Source organism: Molothrus aeneus, chromosome 2 (genome assembly GCF_037042795.1).
Source record: "Molothrus aeneus isolate 106 chromosome 2, BPBGC_Maene_1.0, whole genome shotgun sequence".
NCBI lineage: Eukaryota > Metazoa > Chordata > Aves > Passeriformes > Icteridae > Molothrus > Molothrus aeneus.
In genome coordinates this window covers 113,894,361-113,915,885 of record NC_089647.1, presented here as the reverse complement: position 1 = coordinate 113,915,885, position 21,525 = coordinate 113,894,361, and the positions used below count along the sequence as shown (strand labels likewise).

The following is a 21,525-nucleotide window of genomic DNA, read 5'->3' as shown; positions in this document are numbered from 1 at the left end:
AAATATGGAGGAACAACAGAAACGTAGCAAAAAAAGGTCTGGAATGTCGGAATCCTGCACCTCAAGCTTTCCACGCAAAAAGAAAACAGAACGAGCGTTTTGTTTGTTTTTCTATTTTATAAAGAAAACACACAAAAACCCTTTAGGCCCAAGAGTTCACCTGCATTTCATAATCTTAAAAGTTTACAGTATAGAAGTCACATTAATGATGTACTACCTGTCAGCAGAACCCTCTGTTCACCAAAGCCTCTGGAAGTGGCAAATAAACTTCTTCACTGGTACCTGCTTGTACAGAGCACTGCACACCTGCACTGGATCCAGCTGTGAAGAAGTTATCAGCCTTTTCATCCCTCTTTGGAAGCAATGCTTGCATCCACCAGGTTTTTAGAGTGTATACTATTATTTAGAAGCCTGTTACTATTGTAGGTGATTTCATACAGCATTAGAGATGTTTGAAATCTGTTCTTGAATGTTGCATGACCTAGGTAGTATTTCATTGCAGCACCCATAACAATAATACTCAACATACTGCTATTAACCTGTTTGCAGTGTTTTAACATTTTTTTAACTCTTGTTTATATGTAATAAAATACCAGTAAAGACAAAAAAATTGCCCCTATAATGAGGCACATTTTGGCATCTGTGCTAAATGCTGCTACATGGGCAGGCAAGTGCAAGTCAAAATATGAAAAAGGAGAAAGTCATCATCTAATCACATTCATAACTTTTTCATAGAAAAATATAAATATATTCCCTGAAATGTAGGACAAAGAAGAGCCAGCACCCATCACGAGTTCTAGTGCTATTCATCATTAAAAAAAAAAAAAGAAAAAAAAACAAAAAAAAAAAAGAAAAAACTAAACAGAAAAACAAAAAACCAAAAAAGAAGAGATGGGCTGGCTATCCTTTAGTTAAGGTTACGTTTCGCAGGCGGCCTCCTCGAGGGCTCTGTCGTCATCGTCGTCGTGGTAGCGCACGGTGCGCCGGCCGCCGTTGCGCGTGCGGATCTTGGAGCGCCGCTGCCGCTGGGCCTGGCTGAACTCCAGCTCCTCCGAGTCCTGCTCCTGGCTGCCTTTCCGCCGCTTCCTGCGCTGCGGCCTCCTCCTGCAAGGCTTCAGGGAGTCGTGGTTCAGGGTTTCTCTCCTGCTGGCTTTGCATCTCCTCTTGCGCTTCCTGGTTTCCGTGGCGTCGCTGCAGATGGTGGTGTCGGTTCCAGAGTCCGAGGAGAAACAGGGCAAGTTGGTTTTGGAGCTTCCTGCAGTCCCAGGTGCTTCCACATCCTCGGAGACAGAGCTTTTCTCCTCTTTTTTCCCCCCAGTTTTGGATTCTGTCGTTTCTTTGAAGTCATCCACCTGTTTTAATCTCTTGAAAGAAGCTCTGGGTTTTTTATTTGCTGCTACTCTGGTATTTTTAGTTTCAAGTTTAGCTAAGTCAGAATCTACCTCCTCTTCGGAGTTACTCGTACAATGGTTGTGGGCTGAAGCTGCCTGCCTAGAAATTCCCCAGTTTCCCCCATTTTCTACCCTGTGGTTTGTGGAATTCTCCTCCGAGGAGTCGTAGTCAAAATTATTCAGAGCTGCAGCACAGAGGGGTTTGTGTGGCTGCACGTGGTTATCGCTCTGCTGCTGAGTCTCTGTCTCCGAGTCAGTCCTTTCATTCTCAGACTCAATAATATATTTCCTTTTAGAAACAGCAGATTCAGAGCAGGAAGGTTTTTTCCTGCCAGAAACCCGCTCGCTGCTCTCATTTTCAGACTTGGAACAAGCCTCCACCTCCGAGCTGTTGAACAGCTTCTTCCTGCAGGCTGAGGACGCGCTGCCCTGGAGCTGCTTGCGGTTCTTCCTGGCTGGGTAAACACTTTCTGAGCTGGATAATTCCTCCTTTGCATCGCTCATGATCTTGATCTTGCTGGCTGCCAGCGTGGCGCACCTGCGGGGGTTCTTCTTCTCCCCCACGCTGCACACCCTGATGTGCTTCTTGTAGTTGATGATGCACGTCCTGCTCCGCAGCACCTTGGCACTCTGGCTGGCCTCCTCTGATGTTTGCTCTACAAAAGGAAGATGGAAAAGTTCTTTTTAGTGTCTTACATTGCTGGAATTAGTAGTTTAATATGGCCAAACGCTGCCACTTTTAATGAAATACATAAATGTTGAATTGCAACTGTTAAGTGCAATTTATCTCAATTCTTTACTAAAAATACCAGCAGTATCCCAGGGATACTCTTAACTCTTGAGATTGTCACTTTCAAAGCTTTTCATGGCCTCAAAAGAGCTTTCTCTAGCAGCATCCTGTTAATTAGCTCAGAAATCACAAACTCCCTCACTTCCCAAACAAATGCTGTCATATTAGTAATACTTGTATCATTAAAAGTTGTATTTTTCTTACTAGAGTACAAGTTGCAATATTAATTGCACATTTTAGACCTTTTATCCTAAAAAAGAAACTACAGTATTTCATGTGGATGCAAATTTCATGTAGATTTCAAATTTCAATTTTAGGTGGTTTCAGGTGGAGAAATTAAAACCCTTCAGAGCTCCTTAGTGACTTTAACACTCAGATTGCTGCCAACAGTGAATCTTCCATTCAGTGTTTTTAAAATTAATATAGAACTTACTTATGCTGTGTTTTAAAAAAATTTTCCATGTGTAAATCATATACTATGAAGATCAGTGTTTCCCTTCTAAATAAGACAATTCATACATATGAATAAATTAAAAAAAAATCAAATGTTCTTGAAGTAAATTTAAAAATATAAACAAAGGGAAAAATTATGAGGGATAAATTCAAATGTCCAGCTTGAGTACCAATATTAACAATCTCTTCATATACCAAATCTGGTCCTTATTTAAATGTAGATCCTTTTATGTATTAGTCCAGTATATTCCTATTTTACATTTTCAAAGGATAATTAATTTCTTTGTTATGAGCTTCCACAAATGATACATGAATATTACTGCTTGTGGTAGTTGTATTGTGTGATTTTATGGCCAAAGCACAACATATTTCTGCTGCACACTGCAAAGTGCTGTATGAAAGCTGAATTAATCCACAGACTAAAAAAGAAGAGTTAGATCTTATATTATACACTGTCCTCCAATATTATTAAGTAGCTGGAACACAAAGCTAAAGAATAAAGAAGTCCAGCCTTCCTGCAACACTGTCAGAATATTAAAATTATACTTTGTAAACAAGATCTTAAACTTGGAACAAATCTATAATAAAATGTATTGAAATTCCCCACCGAACATCCAGAAATAAAAGCTGCAAAGCTACAACCAGGTGGCAGAGGCAGAAAGAGGGAGCATTACACCCCCAGAAACTGGAGGAGCTTCTAAAAGCCACAAAGATGTGAAAGTTTGGTTCATCAGGGGGTCCTGGAGCTCAGGCCAAACTCCAGAGCTGGAACACTGGGCAGGAAAATCCAGCCTGAGCTCCACTACCAGCTCAGCTGCAGGGGGCACTACAGCCCACAAGGTATTGGCACAATTTATCTGCAAACTCTGCTTGCAATCTTCTCTGGTATATAAAATCCCATGCTAAACACTACATACCTATAATATATATTATCTATAACATAATATACATGACAGGATTATATACAGACTGTTCTACATATCAAAATAGATAAGGTATTATTTATATTATATATATAGTAAAAATAACCAAAGCAAAGCTTGAACATAAATTGTTTAGCTGGCTAATTGAGCAGTGTGTATACACACATATAGTTACAGTTTATATATATATATATATATATATATATATATATATATATATATATATATATATATAAAAATACATATTTATTTGAAAAATAGGAACTCTACAAGTATGCCCCTATATATGTATTAAATATAAGATCTTGGGACAAAACAAGTAAATATTCCTATATTCCTTGTGGAAAACTGTCAAGACAGAGTCATCTTAACAGACAGTAATTAATTAGAAAACCAATAATTTTCTTAAGATTCTTAAAGCATATTAACAGGATTGGAAGGATTGCAACAAACACAACCCTCAGAATAGTCTTTCAAATTCCAAATCAGGACTAATTCCCTGATTAAATGAAGGCACAATGCATATGACCTGGTTTAATAAACATCAGCATCATTCTCATAAGTTAAAAAAAAAAAACCACAAAACAAATGAAACCAACTCTCTAAATCATGATCAGCCACCACACAAAGATCTGAGTGACAGATAAAATTACAGAATAAAACACAAAAATAAAAGAATTTCACTTTCTGAAACAAGTGGAATATAAATCTTACTTCTGCTTGCGCTTGTTTGTGTTAAGGACTCTACACATCATTGATAAAATAAAATTTCAAAGTCAAATCAAGTTTCAGGTTCTGGTGCACACCATGGATGTGAGAATAATTTAAACACCTTTCCATCAAATTCATTTTGGAAAACTATCAATAAAGTTACTTCAAACTGAAACTAACAGTTGTAAATCTGCTGTAGCACAGAAAATCTCAACAGGAAATTAATGCAAGGTAACAGAACTGCACACCAGAGGGTTTGGTTATCCTCAAAACAAGGAGCTGGATAAAGAGAAAGAACACTCTGCTCTCCTGGAGATTTCCTCTGTCATCTACTCAGTATTAAGAAATAGAGAAATTAACTTTTAAAATGTTACCTTTTTTAACTACTTTTGTTTTTCCTTTCCTCTTCCTCATCTTTGCTTTTGCAGAAGTTTCACAGTAATTGCTGTTATTGGAATCACTCTCCGAGTCCGAATCAGAAGAGTGATGGAAGCTGGAGGCAGCTCCAGGTTTGGAACTCCTCACAATCTTAGTGGGCACCAAGCTCTCCCACACAAAACTCTTCTCCTCCTCTCTGGTTTCTGCTTCAGATTCTGCTGTGTCCTCCAGATCACTCAAGACTTTTGCTTTTTTTAAAGGAGGAGACAGCTGCAGCCCAGAGGCTTTCCTGCCATTCCACCTGTCCGACTCAGAGTCCGCCTCATCCTCAGAATTGCTCACTGCAGGCTTGTGATGGGCAGGTGTTGACTGCTCTGAAACCTTTTGGCTGCTCCCATCCTCAGAATTATGGCTTTTGGAGTCCTCCTCTGAAAAGTCTAAGGTGGGACTTTTCACTTTGGGAGACACAGAGCAGCCAGGGCCCCGGAGCTGTTTGTGCCCGTTGCTCTGCCAGCTCTTCTGCTTGCTCTGCGTGTCGGGCTCAGAATCCGAACTTCCATTCTCAGATTCGCTGACAAATTTCCTTCGTGGAGCAGAGCAGCCAGGCTGACAAAGAGCTTTCCTCTTGGTGAGCTGCTCTTCTATTTCTTTGTCACTCTCAGACTTCAGGCCTGCCTCATCCTCAGACCCTTCCAGCAGCATCCTCCTGGCGGCGGCCGAGGCGTTGCGGTGCGGCAGCTTCCTGTTCCTGCAGATCCCGACGCTCTCCGAGCTCGACACCTCTTCCTCCACATCACTCATCAGCCTCAGCTTGTTGGCAGCCACAGCAGCACTCCTGCGGGGGGTTTTCCTGTGCCTGCCCTTGCTGTTGCTCAGGGACTCAGATGTCATTGCTGAAGTATTTTCAGAGTCACTTCCATATAACTTTTTCCTGACTGTTTTCCTTGTATTCCCGTTCTCCTGCAGAAGCGTTCCTGGAAAGGAAAGCAGGGATTAATACCTTAAATATGGAACAGCAGCTTTGAAACCTTGTCAAAACTGGGCAGGTTCAACCCACAGACATGCATGAAATATAAGCCCTAGTGACAGTCAGGTGCTTTTGCTGTCATAAATTTCAGATTCGTGCTGGTTTTGTTTTTTTTCTTAAGAAAATGTTGCAAGTCATTCCCTCTCTCCACCAGGCTCTTGGTTTCTGCCCTCTTCCCCTAGTCATGAAAAAATCTTTTTAAAAGCTGAATGTAGTATTTGAGAGCTTCAAAATTAGCACCAGTTAAAAAAAGAGTATCTTGCACATACAACGATTTTAAAAAATACTAACTGCACTCAGTTCTTTTTCATAAATATAAATATATAAAAAATACTAACTGCACTCAGTTCTTTTTCATAAATATAAATATATAAAAAATACTAACTGCACTCAGTTCTTTTTCATAAATATAAATATATAAAAAATACTAACTGCACTCAGTTCTTTTTCATAAATATAAATATAGAAATAAAATAATGTGGATTTTTCTTGCTGCTCACAGGACACTGCTGGCACCCCACCTGTCTGTTTCCTCTGAGCAGCTCGGTTGCGAGTCAGCCTGCGACTGCTGTTCCTCCTGCACACCCCGTTGTGCAGGGGAGAGGGGGACACAGGAGCCCCAGCACGGCCTTTGCTGTCTTCTGAGCTGCTTGAGGAGGATGAAGATGAAGAGGAAGAAGATGAAGAAACCCCAGAACCTTCTATTTCACTCTCTGTTAAAAAAAAAAGCCACTGGCAGTTAGAATTCTAAAGGGCTTCCAGTTAAGAGTTACATTTTGCTGATCCTGGAATCTTCAGTTTTCTCACATTATCTTAAAATGCATTCTCATGCCCGAATATCAAACTGAGACCTCAACAAAATCCATGTTCATACAGTGTTCAGTGACAGGAAGCTTCTTTAACCTGTATTTATAACTTCAATTAAAATAAAACAACTCTTTTCAAACACCAGATTTAAGTGAAAAGCACGTTAAAAAAACAAAACCCCAAAACACAGAACATTTTCTAACAGTCTTTACCAGAACTTGCATTCTTATTCTTTGAAATAAGCTGAATTTTTGCAAGGTGAGGTGTAGGGGAAAAGGGAAAGCTTTAAAGTGTCAGGCAACTTCTGTCATTTGCTAATTGTGGATAAGAAGTTTTATATAACATATATATACATATATGGGCATACAACCTGTATTTTATATAATATCAATTATCAAATACTCTATTAGAAGTTTAATATAATATAAATATAAATATATGGGCATACAACCTGTATTTTATATAATATCATTTATCAAATACTCTGTAAGAAGTTTTATATAATATAAATATACATATATGGGCATACAACCTGTATTTTATATAGTATCAATTATCACTCTATGCTTTCCTGTTGACAAATTTCTTCATTAATAAATTTACTGTATTCTACACTATTTCAAAGCAAAAAATTATGTGAAGTACACAAATATTTTTATAACATTCACTGTAAATAATCTAAGTGTCCAAAATCCAGTAAAACAAAATTGTGCATCACACAAAAAAAACCCTAAACTTTGTGGAAAAAAATTCCACGTTAAAAACACAAAGCTCATTTAACAACTGCAAGTGCAAACTGCAGCAATTCTAAATCCTGACCTGATGATAAAGCAGAACAATTGGTCAGTGGTGTGGATCTGGCCTTCCCATTCCTCTCAAAGGATGCCAGGCAGGCAGAGTCTGAGGATTCTCCTGAGGAACTCTGGTGGTAGGAGCCAGGGCTGGGTTTATGGCTTGTGACACAGGCAGCTCTGCTTGAGGTAGGCTGAGGAAAAGCATCTTCCTGCTCAGATTCAAGTTTGGCCTGAGACTTGAGTGGTTTCTGCTTCAGATTTCTAGAGAGTGAAGGCAATGATGTATTTTAACAACATTTGATTTTGTATTTCTGGGAGGGTTTTATGAGCTAATGTGATGTGGGACAGTTTTAACTCTGGAAAGGATAAACATGAACATAAACATTTACTAAACATTAAAAACATTTTACTTTCATTAAATTACAATCTGTACTCCTAGGGCAGTCATACAAGAGGAGACAATCTTTGTCTGCTCTGAGAAACAGAATTTAATGGTGGATGTCCTCCAGACAATTCGTGTTCTCTTATTTTCACTGCAGCAGCAGCAGTCTCAATTCCTGTTGGATTCCCAGCCTCTGGTCAGGTGCACATGAGCCTCCAACTAAATGTCATCCAGGCAAATTATTATTATTATTCCACATAAACTGAGTTGCCAACACCCACAGAAGGTGGAACCCTACAGTTCACTGTTTAAAATAAAGAAAACTTCACTAATTTGATCCTTCCTTACCTCCACATGCCTGAGTGCTACCTGCCATCCTGATCAGTCCATTATTTTCACCTACTAAAGTGGTTTTTTGTCAGTTTTTTCTTTACATTGAAGCTTTTCAGACATTCATCCAGGTGCACAAGGTGTGTAATTTCTGTTATCCCTCACTTCTGCAGTGCCCCACTGAACAGTCACACACAATTCTCCAGATGTGAGCACAAATGAGATTCAAATGACAACTTCTGCCTGTGCTGGTGGGTGGTTATTTTAAAGTATAAAAGTAATCCCCCTAAATTACTTTGGGGTTTGTTTGGGTTGGGTTTTTTTGGCTTTTTTTTTTTTTTTTTTGGTTTGGTTTTTTTGTTTTGTTTTACTTTAGTTTTTTGGGTTTTTTTTAAATTAAAACTTACTCCCGCCCTTTCCCTGCAGAGAAGGAAGAGTGGACAGCAGCAGAAGGGAAGAGCTCAGTTTCAGTAATTTACCACATTTAGCTTTTGTATTTTGTCCCACATGCAAATTAAGAACAGGAATTAATCATGTCAAACAGCAATTGTGTCAAAAGCTTGTTTGCCTTCAAAAAAGAAAAGGCAAATCTGGCTCCCAACTGAATGCTACAGCAAGTGACAATTTCTAGGAATTCCACAGCACTGACTGTATTCTGTATGTAACAAAATATGCAATTAATGCAGATTTTCATGTTTGTAATATATCTAGTAAGTAAATATTTGTTTCATTCCTCATTATTTTACTTAAATATTGATTTTCTGATTCAAATATTAAAGAAAAGCTCAACCTTTTCTACTCTTCTGTCTCCAGGTATTTCTCAGTTTTATACTATAAAAAAGCCCCTGTTTTTTTAACATATTTTTCCTACTGCATGAAAGTTATAGAAAGTCTCACTGGGGTTATAAATCATTTAAAAAATCAGTTGTTCCCCTCTTCACAGACTAAATGTGAGAGTCAATATGAGTATCAGTCAGCTGAGACAGATCTTTACACCTCCATGATTTGATTACCTGAGCATTTTGGTGGGCTGCTGCACTGAGCTTGGATTATTGAACCTTCTCGTGTACCTCTGGTTTCTCCTTAGCTTCTCATTCTGTTTCTGCCCATTTTTGAAATCTGAAACAATTCTTCGGATTTTCTCTTCAAACAACGCTGACAACCTCAAGGTCATACTGTAAATCTGGGTAAGGAAGTGCTGTCTATTAACAACAGAGCCTTTGATTCAAAACTAATACCTGTAATATCAAAATCTGCACAGAAAAGCAATAGGAAAAGCACAGGCAGTCCTCTGTATAACACCAAATAAACAGGAAATTAACATATTAAATATTTTTGTCCTATTTCTCCCCACCATCTACCCAACCAGCAGCTTGATCAAAAGTACTGATAAACAAACTGCAAAATAAGATTTATTTCATTAAGACATTGACAAACCCTCAGATAGTAACAGCTACCTTTGACTTTTTGTTTGGAGTATAAGATTTTGCATTACTGAATATCAGTCTGATATCTTTGCACAGTTCCATTGGAGTGTCATAATTCCCAGCTTCCAGGGTTTCCTTCACTGTACCAAAATCCATTGGAGTGTCTATAATATGTCTGTAATCCTATAAAAAAATATGAAAAAAAAATCTGTGAAAGTATCAAGGAAAAAAAAAAAACCTTTTGAATTTTATTTGTCATTTAGGAGTAGCTAAAGTTACACAAATGATCTTCAGCAGCAGTGGAAAGAGAAGCACCACAGCAGAAAGCAGCACTTTTGCTGAGACAGTTTGATTTAAAATCTCCTTTTCATTATCCCAGGAATTTTACTGTGAGAAACAACAGATCTATTATAAAAAACAGCAAAAAAAAAGCCCCATAACACAACAACCACACAGAAAACCCCAAATCAAACCCCATCAAAACACCTCAATATCTCTTTCTCTCCCATTCTTGTTTCTTTAGAGAACCTCAAGATGTTTTTAAACCCTGAAGTGAGACTCAAACTCAAAATGTGGAGTCACCAGAAGAAGTTATGTGCCATAAAGAATTTTTTTCCTTTAGATTAAATTTGTTGGGTTTTTAGAGAAAAAAAAGAGACTGAGGGGGGAGTAAGATTGCCATGAACAGCTAAAAGAGAGGGAAAAAGTCAAATTCATAGCTCAGGCTCAGTAAACAGATTTTAGACCTTCAAGATACTCATTTTAATTAATTTACTCCTTTTAATTAAGAAAGCACAGATTTTTCTAAAATAATCCCCTTACAAGGCACAGTAAGGCAGCAAGAAAAGAAGAATCTATGAAGTTTATCAAGTACAACTTACAGGATATTGATCCAAATCAACTGGCTGCCTGAAAGGTTCAGAATCCTCACACTGGAAAATTAAATTCACCAGTTCCATGCACTGCTTCTTCCAACAGTTTTCATCATAGCCACTTTTCAGGTTTTTCCCTTTTTTTAAACCCCGTCCCTTGAGGGGAAAAAAAAAAGTTAGGAAAAAATATTACTTTAATACAGCAAGAAAAAATTCAACCTGATTTGGTTTATAAGGTAAAGATTGGCCAACTCACTTTTCTTCTTCTGTATGATGTTCTTGGAACACATTTTTCATCATCCTGTACAAAATAAAATCAATTATCTTAAAAGTAATCTAGGAAAAAATAGGTGATGGAGCTAAAAGTGTCATTAGATTTGAAACTGTGGTAAAATGAAATTTTCTTCTTAATTCTGTCAGTAAGACAAAAAATGAGCATAAAAAAACACAACACAGCATCTGGGAGGTTTGGAAAGCAATATCCTAGATAAGGACAAGAGCTGGAGTCTGGAATCTTCAGTGGTTTGAGAAAAAGGAAAAACCACCATCAGAAATTGCAATTAGAAGTTACTCAACAGCTTTGAACTGCAGTCACTAAATATTACCAGTAATGCAATTCACTGATCATAAATGACATAAAACATTCATAAAAATTCCTAATATAGTCCATGTTGGTATTAGCTATGTAAATAACTCAGCAATTTTACCAACAATATTTGAAGGTTGCTGGTATTTTCTTACCACCATAAGTTACTGGAATTTTCCCCAAAAAACCCAGAACTCACCAGATCAGCATCATGACAATCTTGCTCATCATCTGTTGTGCTACATAATTCAAAAATATTTGTACAGTCCTGGTCACTGCAATGCAATTAAATCTCTGTTACTGGAACAGCAAAAGCAGAGCTGTTGTTGTTTTCTACATTCAACTCAGCCACAACCAAGTGCTCCACATAAAAGGGATGGCAGTAACTGAGTATTAAATGGAACATAAAAATCAGGATTAGGGATTTGAAAGGGGCCTGCCCAGCTGTAGGAAGGCTGCTCACACTCAGTTCAAAATAAACCTCTCAGTTTATTTTAACCTTTCAATTAAGTCAGACAAGCTACAACAGGAATTTCTACACAGGACAGCACAGAGGTCACATTTTACAGGCTGAGCTATTTAACATAATCTCAAGTGACATTTTGGGACTATAACATCAGGGGAAAAGGTAAAATGCCTCTAAACTAAACATGTCAGTGTTTAAGGTAACACTCAGAATTAGACACCTGTCCTTCCAGGGCACTGGAAGAGGCAAAGCAGAGCCCACCACAAATGGATCCTGAGCTGTTTTTACTCTCCACTGTTCAGAAGCACCAGGATTCAAGCACTATTTAGATTAAAATGCCACTTACTTGATAAACTTCAGGAGCTGAGTGGTGATTTTTTTTGCAGCTCTGGCAATAGCACTCCCAGGCTCATTGAAGGTTCTGGCATTGCTTTCAATGTATCTGACTTCCCAAACCAATGCTGAAATTCTCCTTCAAATTAGAAAATATTGCACCTTTAAAACTAAAGAAAAACTTAAAACCAGCAAAAATTATCATCTCTGTAATTTTCTCTCCATATTAGATTTAGATGTCCTCTGTTTTATATGTCCCTTTAGGCAGTCTCAAACTTTTCCTTCACATGGAAAACCCAAGGAAGCAGAACCAGTAATGCACAGCTTTGATCATTCATTTCCCAGCTCATTATTGCTAATTCATCCTCAGGCAGTTTGTGACATAAACTCAGTTAATGCAGCTGGCCAAGTAAGCACCAGCAGTTGTTATCCCTAAATCATAAAATATCACAGAAATCATCCCAAGGACTGTGGATTTCCTGGAATCTTTAAAAACAGAAGCATTTTTAAAAAGCTTACATTTGATTTATTTAAAAGGAGAGGAAAGAGTAAAATTGAATCACTACTCTAAATTATCATATTTCTTCAGGAAATATCAGAAGCTGCTTGTTACATAGCCCTGAGAAATGGAACACAAGTTGAGTCATATCTGAGGAACTTTTAATGCATAAATTCAAAGCACAAACAATTAAAAAGGAGTGACAAGAGCTTTGTCCAATTACATTTTTAAGGAATCCCAGATATGATGTCCCTTTCTGTTTTCCCTTAAAGACCTTGCTTTGAGGCCAACTGACCACTGAAAACAGTGCCCCCTGTAAAATGACAGTTATAAAATCTTAAAAATAAGATTTGACAAACTGTTACAAATTGAAATTATAACTTGATAGAAATGAGCTGCCACAAACTTGTAATTTCATTTTTACGACTCATTTTCCCAATTCCTTATACCTGTGAAGCAGAGATCACCCAAGTCTGCAGTTCTTCACCTACAGAATTTCCAATTATTTCCCAAAACATTTTATCCATCTTACACAGGAGGAGAATCACTATTAATGCCTCTTCACTGTATTTACAGACACACTGAATGTATGTCCAGATGAAGAACATACCTAAATTTATTTTCAAGCTATGGCTGACCAGCACACCCATCAAACCAGAGCTCTGTCATCATTACAGAGGAAACAGAGGGAAGAGTGTAAGTTTTTATCATTTCAAATGCTGCTGTACAGATTTAACATTTCACCTCTTGTGTTTAATCTCATTTCTGAAAATAGCAACAGCTTCACCTTCTTCACGTTCACAGTAACTCAAGGACAGCACTTCAAAATCTGAATTTAAATAACTTCAGGGAGGTTTTTTTGCTATTTGGTGGTTTCAAATAGTGACTTTCTCAGAGCAGGGATGTCAGGGCTTGCAGCACTGACCTGTAGAAGCGGTTGGCCAGGCGGGTGCGGATGGTGTTCAGGTCCGTGGGGTATGCGATCACCGTGCAGTACTTGGGGTACGTGCACAGGTCCACAGGGCCAGCAAAAGCTGCTGAGATGTCTGGGTAAAAACAGCAACAACAGCAACATTGAACTGCTTGACTTCATCTCTGGCCTTCAGGGCCTGAAGGAGCTGATAGCAAAGAGACAATTTCCAGGGGATGGAGTGACAGGATATGGGGAATGGCTTCAAACTGGCAGAGAGCAGGGCTGGATGGGATCTTGGCAATGAGGAATTGTTCCCTGGCAGGGTGGGCAACTGGGGCTGCCCCTGGATCCCTGGCAGTGCCCAATGTTTTTAAAAATACGTAAAATACCAATGAATTTTGCTACAATGTGTTACAAAAGCCATGATGTACAAAATCATAAAGATCTCAGTACCAACACAAAGGTTGGACACTGGGGCTGGAGCAGCCTGGGACAGTGGGAGGTGTCCCTGCCATGGCAGGGGTGGGATGGGATGATTTTTAAGATTCTTTCCAACTCAATCCATTCCATGATTCTACAACTCTCCTGCCTTGGTTTCTCTTTCTAGTGCAAGAAGTTTTGTGTTTTCCCTTTTTCTTCCTTCTCCTTTTGATTACCTCCCAGTGAACCAATAAACCTTTGTGAGGCAAAGCCTTGGTAACATCTTCATTTCATTCCCTCATGGCACAACACATTGCCAGAGTTATAAAGCACTATGAGGGCACTTTTGAACTCAGCAAAGTCCACGATCCTCTTCCTGCTGGTTCTTAGGATCATCCTTGACTTCTGCAATATGCCAGCACTCCACATCTCCCATTTCTGATGCCATTTCTGAGAATAATGCCCTAGAAAACTGTTTCATATCAAGATGTGGGTTCAGATTTGGAGCTGAATAAGCATATTGCAAAGAAGAAAAATTAAAAGAAAAATCAAAGAGAGATTAATATTCCTGCCCATGGCAGGAACTGGGCTGGTTTTCAGGTCCCTCCCAATCCAAGCCATTCTGGGATTTTATTTCAAAGCCTGCAGGTCCATGACAAATGAGCTGGGTGTCACAAAAGCCATGATGTACAAAATCATAAAGATCTCAGTACCAACACAAAGAGCTGCACAGAAAAACATTTTCTCATTCAAGTACTTTATGACAGGGAATTTTTAAAGGATGCCATGGATATTCCAGGCTGTTTATACATGCACCATCAGGAGAAAAGCACCTGAAGCTCAGCTCACACTCACCAAGAGTCATGAGCTGATCAATGCCACGGATAATCCGCTCACAGGCCTCATCACGGGACTTCATCCCCCACTCCCCCTCCTGGGGTTTGTACAGCAGCTTCTCCACCTCCTCCAAAGTCACAGAGACACTTGCTCCTAACTCCTCAGGCTGATCAACTACAGACAGCAAATTGGGGAAGGAGTGAGAGCAAGATCAATTGTTGAGCACTCACAGTTATTAAATAACCGCCTTGAAGTAGAGTTTAATGCTAAAGCTGTGAGGAAAAAAATTATACAAAATGGATACTAACAGCAAAATGTTTTAAATTCGGTTTTCCTGCAGTTTTGAATTAAGTTTATTACCTTTTTGAGAGCTTATTCAGTAACTACTTCCTCAGTATCTCCCAAACATTCCTCCCCACTCCCAGCTGGTACTGAAAAGTATTGGGAAAGTGAAATATTAAGAAAAACAACAAATGCCACTCTTTTTATTACAGATAATCTGGATTTGACCAGCAAACTTTATAAATTGTTGGTTTTAAACTATGTGCAATAAGGGTTTGCTGACTGCAAATTATTTTATTTATACTCTTCTTACACCCCCTTGTATTATAGTATATTACAACAAATTCATATTTTTAAACTTGAGATGTTTTTTGAAACCTGCCATTTGGAAGTAGCAGGTTTTATTTCCTAAGTCAGAGCTACACATTTTAACTACTTTTTAAAAAATTGTTCTGAAGATGTAAAAGGAAAAAAAAATTTAAGTATATTAAAATTATTTCACTAAATCTGAATCAAAACCGTCTTTAAGACAGGAATCACCTCAGGTCCACTACCTGCATGAAACAAAAGAACTGGAAAGAGGGAGAAGCACATGAAGCTGTTTTATTAAAGGGTTTTTACCTACCATTATCAGGGACTGGTTCCATGTCCCACGGGCTCAGCTTTTCAATTTCACCATTGTCCCATCTGATTCACCAAGTAACAAAAATACAATAATAATTTAAAGTTATTTTGACTCCAAGCATACTTAAATCTCAGCTATAAGCACATTTAAATTACAGCTATTTGTAGGTATTGACAAAATACTCTGTATAAACATGTAGAGAAACAAAGGCATTGGTTTGCAAACAGCAAAAAAGGAAACATTCTTCATAATCAATTTCAGGTTAAAATTGTGCTCCTGATTTTGGCTGTATGCAATTTACCCAAGACACAAATCAATTTTACAAAGCCTGTAGCAAGAATATGAAGAAAAATAAGCTGCACATTTGGAAAAGTGAGATAACATCAAGGGGAAGATTTGAAAAAAAAACCACAAGAGATTTTTTTTGCTGATCACATCAGGAGTTGTGCAAGTCCATGGATTAAGGCAGAACAGGAAGTGAGACATTTCATGTCAGCACTTCCATTTATGAGGCAGAGGGCATTAAGACAAAGAAAATAATGAATATAAAATGAAGAAACTGAAGTTAATTAAGGTTCAAGACAAAACAAAAGCAACACAGGTGCTCTTGATAGATGTGGATATTCTGATACTGAACTATGAGGTGTCAACATCATTCTGAGATCTCTCCAAATCCCACCACAGTTGGGCAGATTTTTACATGTTTTTAAAAATACATAAAATACCAATGAATTTTGCTATTTCCAAGAGAAGAAATGTCTGAGTGGATCAGCTTCACACCTCACTGATACAGACAGGCCACAGAACATTGTACAGATGGAGTGCTGGATCTTTCCTACAGCTGGGTTAATCCTTATATTCCCATTTTTCTTTTTGATTACAAGCACATCCCAGAAATCAATAGATCAGACTGCACTTCACCAATTTCCCTCCAGAGCTTTGCAGCTTTGCCAGCAGTTTCCTGTCAGAGCTCTCCAAATTCCTGGGTCTACTTCTGACACATGAATCATCTCAGATATTTGGTCTAATGCCTCCTGTGCATTTATTTCAAACCAACTGCAAACTGCAATGATCATGCTCAGAGTATTTTGTAACTAAACCCCTGCTCTGGCAAGAGCAGCTCTCCATTGCTTTGGGTTTCCCAACGCCTTAGGAAAACCTGGATCATTCAGTCAGTTTGATTTTTATCAACTAAGAGTCCTAAAGGTTGATCTGTTCAGCTCTCCTCCCCAGTTACTGTCCAGTACTTCACAAGCTGCTGATATTCACAAATGGAATATTAATTCATCATTTTGCATGTAAGACTTTATCAAGAGCTTAGTACAGCTTAAGCCCCACTTAGTTCTGCTAAAGTTCACTTGCCCAGGTAATGCAACCTCATAATAAATCAAGCTGCTTCTACACAAACACCTACTATTGTCTTGCCAATAAAATAACAAAAAAAATTGAAAATTATCTTCAATTAATTTCTTTTCCATACAACAGTAACAGTGATAAACTGAAGTAAGTGTGACAAAAAGAGCAACAGACCCAGCCAAGTCACAAAACCTAAATACAGCTGTCAAACACTCCAGATATTTTCCTAGACATATCCTAGGATTCTGCTCTAGTAGAGGCAGATAGAATAAAGTCCTTTTGGAAAAGGATCTTAAGGAACACAGCATTCCTTCCTTCCTTTTCTGTTAAAGGCTGCATCCTTCTGTTAAAGGATGCATTAAGATATTGCAATATCCTTTAGGTCTCACAGGAGAAAGGAGCTCAGGAAATTGGCACCAGGCTTTTGCTCTTAACTGGAAAGTTGATTTGGAATTGGCCAAGAAAAATCCAAAGCCCACCTGAACTTGTTCCTAAGGAACATCTGTGGTACACAACAAAACAATGGAATGGATGGAATATGGAAGGGAAGGTAACAGGCAAGAATTTCACTCTGGGGGTTACTTCAACCTTCCCACCAAAGAAAATCATTGAGAGAGAAGACAAGTAGATGAGACAGGGAACCAAACCATGTAACACAGCCTTGGCAGTGTCAGTGGATTGTCTATTAGCTATAAAATTTGACTTCTTTGTGGTGAGCACCAGGTTCAAAAGCCTTTGAGTGAAAAAGCAATTAAGAAGTTCTCCAAAAATCAAAGTGTGACTGTTAAATGTGCTGTACAAGACACGGGAATTATCTGTGGGCATGATGGAAATAGGAATATTGAATATTCACTGTTTGTTCTCCTTACAGTCCTCCCTTGCTGGGGGAAACCAAACCCCCAGAGTTATCCTTTAGGCACTGAAAGGAGGTGCCAAGAAGGCTGGAGAGGGACCTTCACAATGGAGTGAAGGACAAGGGGGGATAGCCTTAAGCTCTAGGAGGGAAGGGTTAGATTAGATACTCCAAAGAAATTCTTGACTCTGAGGACCTTTGTGAGGCCCTGACACAAGCTGCCCAAAGTTGTGGCTACCTCATCCCTGGAAGTGTCCAAGGCCAGGTTGTTTGGAGCTCTGAGTAACCTGGGACAGCAGAAGGTGTTCCTGCCTATGGCAAGGGACAAAACTGTCTTCAGGGTCCCTTCCAACCCAAACCATTCTGTGAATTCCAGACAGTTTGGACAGGGCAGGACAAGGTCAATACACTGAGACTGAACACTGAAGTCCAGAGATATCTTTATTTACCCTTCCCCTCCTTTGTGTGAAGGCCTGTTTGTTGATATGAAAAAGGGTGCACAGTGTTATAGACCAAGTGTGAGGACTTGAGGCATTAAGGACCTTGATGTCAGCAGCCACAGAGGAGATTCAGCATCCCCAAACCAACTATCAGTGCAGACCCATAATTAATGTTCACAGAAAACTGCACTGCTTGCTTTGTGGAAGGGACACACAATTACTCAGTACAGGAAATGTGAAGAGGTCAACAACTGCTTTTACCATATTACTACTCATTAACAAGCTGCCACAAGCTATTACATATCCACACTGTGCTACAGCAGCAACTTAAGACCATTAAGAAGTGACAATACCAGGAGTAAAATCATTGAAGTGAACAATTTATACATTGCCATAGCAATGAGGCAGTTGTGTGAGAGCAAAGGCCCTCCAATAACATTGGAAATCAAATCTTTGTGTACTCACTTGACACTGTAGCACTGGAAGTGACTGTCTGGATACTGAGGCTGGTAAGGCTCCTGACCCAGCACTGTCCCAAACCACCAGGCATCGTCAATAATGGAGCGGAACCTGTCGGCTGCAGCAAACACAGACATTCTGCTGAGAGCAGCATTTCACTCTGTGGCTGCCACAGGCAATCAGAAAAACTTTTGATAACTGTACTGCTTGATTCCTCTCCAGAACTAGAATTCTAGACTCACTGACATATAAGTCTGTTATTTAGCTTTAAAATAAAAAGGGACCAAAACAGTCTGGATGTATATTTTGGTGACTATTTACATCTACTGCAGTCCCTCCAAGGTTCCAATTTCTGACTCTTGACCCTACAAACAGCACATGCAGCAATTAGCTAAGGACACATTTGTGATTTCTGAACTGTTCAGCCCAGCACTCAGCAAACACTTACAGGCCTGCCAGTTCCTCTGCCGGGCTTCGTCGTAGAACTGACGTAAGATGAGGAAGTCGATGACATCGGGCATGTCGTGGTATCTGGATTAAAAAAATCATCACTCATTTGTGCCTCAGGGCTTTAGGAAGAAGAGAAACTTATTCTTAAACATTTTTCAGGAAGCTAAAACTGCACATACCTGATGGAAAATGATTTGTCTGTGTGTTTCCCAGTGGCGTGGTCTATAAAGGCAAGCTTGAGGCAACACAGCGTGGGAGGACCGACCTCGTATCTGATTCCAACGATTTTTACCAATTCCTGATCCTACAGGGAACAACAAACAGCTTCAGCAAGTTTTGTCTCAAGGACTATGCACAGAACTGTTAGTTTAACATGAATTAACCAACTGTACCCACATGCAAAATACTGAAATGAGATTTGAGATTTCAATGGAAAGCAGTCTGGCAGCCTTAGGATTTAACACAGATCTCTCATTTGGCTTCCCACAGAAAATTCTGAGGACAATCTGATAATTGCACACACTTTCTCCATAGAGATACATTAGTAACCTCACAAATCCATGTTTTGCAAACAGAATAATAGAACTCCTCAGCCACAGACTCTGTTACAACCCCACAGAACCTTCAGTGTAGACCTACCCTAAGCACCACCTTTCTCCAAGGCTCCTTGTGTGGATTCAGTTCATAAATGTTATTTCTCCTCACTGCTTCAATGTAAGCTTCGTGCCCTTGTCGGAAATATATCACCTAAAAAACACCCAACCAGCCCAGACAGTGAATTCAGTTTTCCTGAATTCAGCAATTATAACAATCACAAGCACTGGAATATTTTCATCCTTGTTCCTACCTCGTCCCCCATCTGAGGGACAAAGGGGGACCTTCGCAGAGCCGTGTCTGTGATCCACACTGGAGGGTGCCAGTCATAGGACAGCTCCAAGTTCAGGGGTTGTGCTGCAGCATCAGCCTTCACAAAATCAGACATGATGGACATGAATTCTAAACAAATCATTCCATTCTGGTTTGGCAGATAACAGCTTCACTTATAAAGGACTAATCTACAGCATTTCCAAACAGTATCAGCAGAATTCCTCCAAGGCTTTGAGTTGAAGCTGTATTTGTAATTCTAATACTAAACATTCCTTTCCTATCTGAAGATTTGAGTGAGCAAGTCATTATTATGCAGGCCTTAGCAGAAAGTTTTATAATTTATATGACAGTCTCAGTACCCAATTAAAAATTATTCAAGCTGCAAGAAACGGATTCTACTTAGAAAGAAGTGAAAGGATAGAGAGAAAAACAGACCAAATGCATCAAAATTATCCCAGGCTTAAAAAATTAATTTCTTTGTCCCTTTATGAGAGAAAAATAACTAACAGTACTTATTGTAACTGAAGGTAATTAATTTAAATTAACTTAAAAATCAGTTGCTTAAAATAGAATAATTATTGCAACTTATGAAAAAATTAAATACTCAACCTAAGTATAAGCTGCTACCAGCAATGCAGTGACTGTGTCCCCTATGCATTAAAACAGGTAAAAAACTAGACAGTTAAATTATAGAGTCACAGAATGAGGTCTCTTCCAACCCAAACCAAAGATCATCTTGTTCCATGCCCTGCCACAAGCATGGACTGCTTCCTCTATCCCAGGCTCCTCCAAGCCCTGTCCAAGCTGCCCTTGGACATTTCCAGGGATAGGGCAACATGGGGACAACATGTCCCAGTGCCTCATCACCCTCAGAGTCAAGAATTCCTCCCTAATCTAATCTAATCTAATCTAATCTAATCTAATCTAATCTAATCTAACCCTGCCCTCCTTCAGTTTAAAGCCCTCCCCCTTGTTCTATCCCCTGGGAAAAGTGATATTCTGTATTTATTGAACACATTTCCCCTTTAACACCATCAACCTTGAGAACCCTTTTCACTGGGGAAATGAAAGCACCTTCACTGGGAAGGCAGATTTTTCCCTACAAATCAGCAGATCCCTCACAGTGGGAACGGTCTCAAACCAATCCCATGTTCCCTGTGTGTGCTGACAGAAAGATCCTTGGCTGATGGCAGTAACAATTATTTTAGCAGTTTCTAAACAAGACACCTAACCCCTAAGAGAGCAATGAAGATTGTGCAAAAAAAAAAAAAAAAAGTGTGGAAGCCCTGTGTCAGAACCCAGGACACCCCTCTGGCTGTCCTGAGCAGCCAAGACCCCTGCCAGGGGCTCAGAGACCCTGGCACAGAGCCCAGGATGCCCCTCGGGGTTTGATTATGACCTGTGGAGCAAATTACCAACCTTAAATGAAGATCTGCAAGCCATGACAAATTAAGTAGAATGACAGTGAATTTATCACAGGGTAAAAAAGTAGATTTTGGGGTTTCTAGAATGGGGGTTCAGGGGGCAAGATGGAGGGATCTGGGCATGTCCAGCCTTTCTCCTTCTTCTTCTTGGTCTCCATCTTCTGCTGTGATGTTGGCACTTACAGATTGGTTTAGAGTAGAAGCTCACTGTCTAACATAGGTGATAGGGATTGGGAAGCAATTGTAAACATTGTACACGTAGTTTTTAGTATAAAGACATAACACCGCCCTGGGGGCAGGCAGAGTGCCTGGAACTGTCCTGCTGAGTGGACCTCAGCTGGGCAGGAGAAAGAATTTTATAGATAAGGAACAATAAACAACCTTGAGAGAGAGAACTGAAGAAATGACTCCTCCTTCAACTGCCAGGCTG

The 21,525-nt window shown here is 39.3% G+C and overlaps 1 protein-coding gene across 1 annotated transcript in view; it reads right to left on the bottom strand.

The window, feature by feature from the left end:
• Nucleotides 1–849: 849 nt before the first annotated feature.
• The window catches only part of BRWD1 (bromodomain and WD repeat domain containing 1), a 44,213-nt gene continuing 23,537 nt past the window's right edge, over nt 850–21,525 (bottom strand). The window contains exons 24-41 of the mRNA XM_066545556.1: nt 19,652–19,768; nt 19,444–19,551; nt 18,984–19,108; nt 18,803–18,885; nt 18,361–18,472; nt 15,247–15,308; nt 14,358–14,513; nt 13,095–13,215; nt 11,684–11,809; nt 11,071–11,146; nt 10,542–10,586; nt 10,295–10,441; nt 9,444–9,596; nt 9,000–9,169; nt 7,300–7,535; nt 6,195–6,386; nt 4,643–5,620; nt 850–2,047 (exon numbers count right to left, since the gene is read on the bottom strand). Coding sequence (XP_066401653.1) covers nt 918–2,047; nt 4,643–5,620; nt 6,195–6,386; nt 7,300–7,535; nt 9,000–9,169; nt 9,444–9,596; nt 10,295–10,441; nt 10,542–10,586; nt 11,071–11,146; nt 11,684–11,809; nt 13,095–13,215; nt 14,358–14,513; nt 15,247–15,308; nt 18,361–18,472; nt 18,803–18,885; nt 18,984–19,108; nt 19,444–19,551; nt 19,652–19,768 — 4,137 coding nt within the window. The 3' untranslated portion in view covers nt 850–917. The remainder of the gene's footprint in view (nt 2,048–4,642; nt 5,621–6,194; nt 6,387–7,299; nt 7,536–8,999; nt 9,170–9,443; nt 9,597–10,294; nt 10,442–10,541; nt 10,587–11,070; nt 11,147–11,683; nt 11,810–13,094; nt 13,216–14,357; nt 14,514–15,246; nt 15,309–18,360; nt 18,473–18,802; nt 18,886–18,983; nt 19,109–19,443; nt 19,552–19,651; nt 19,769–21,525) is intronic.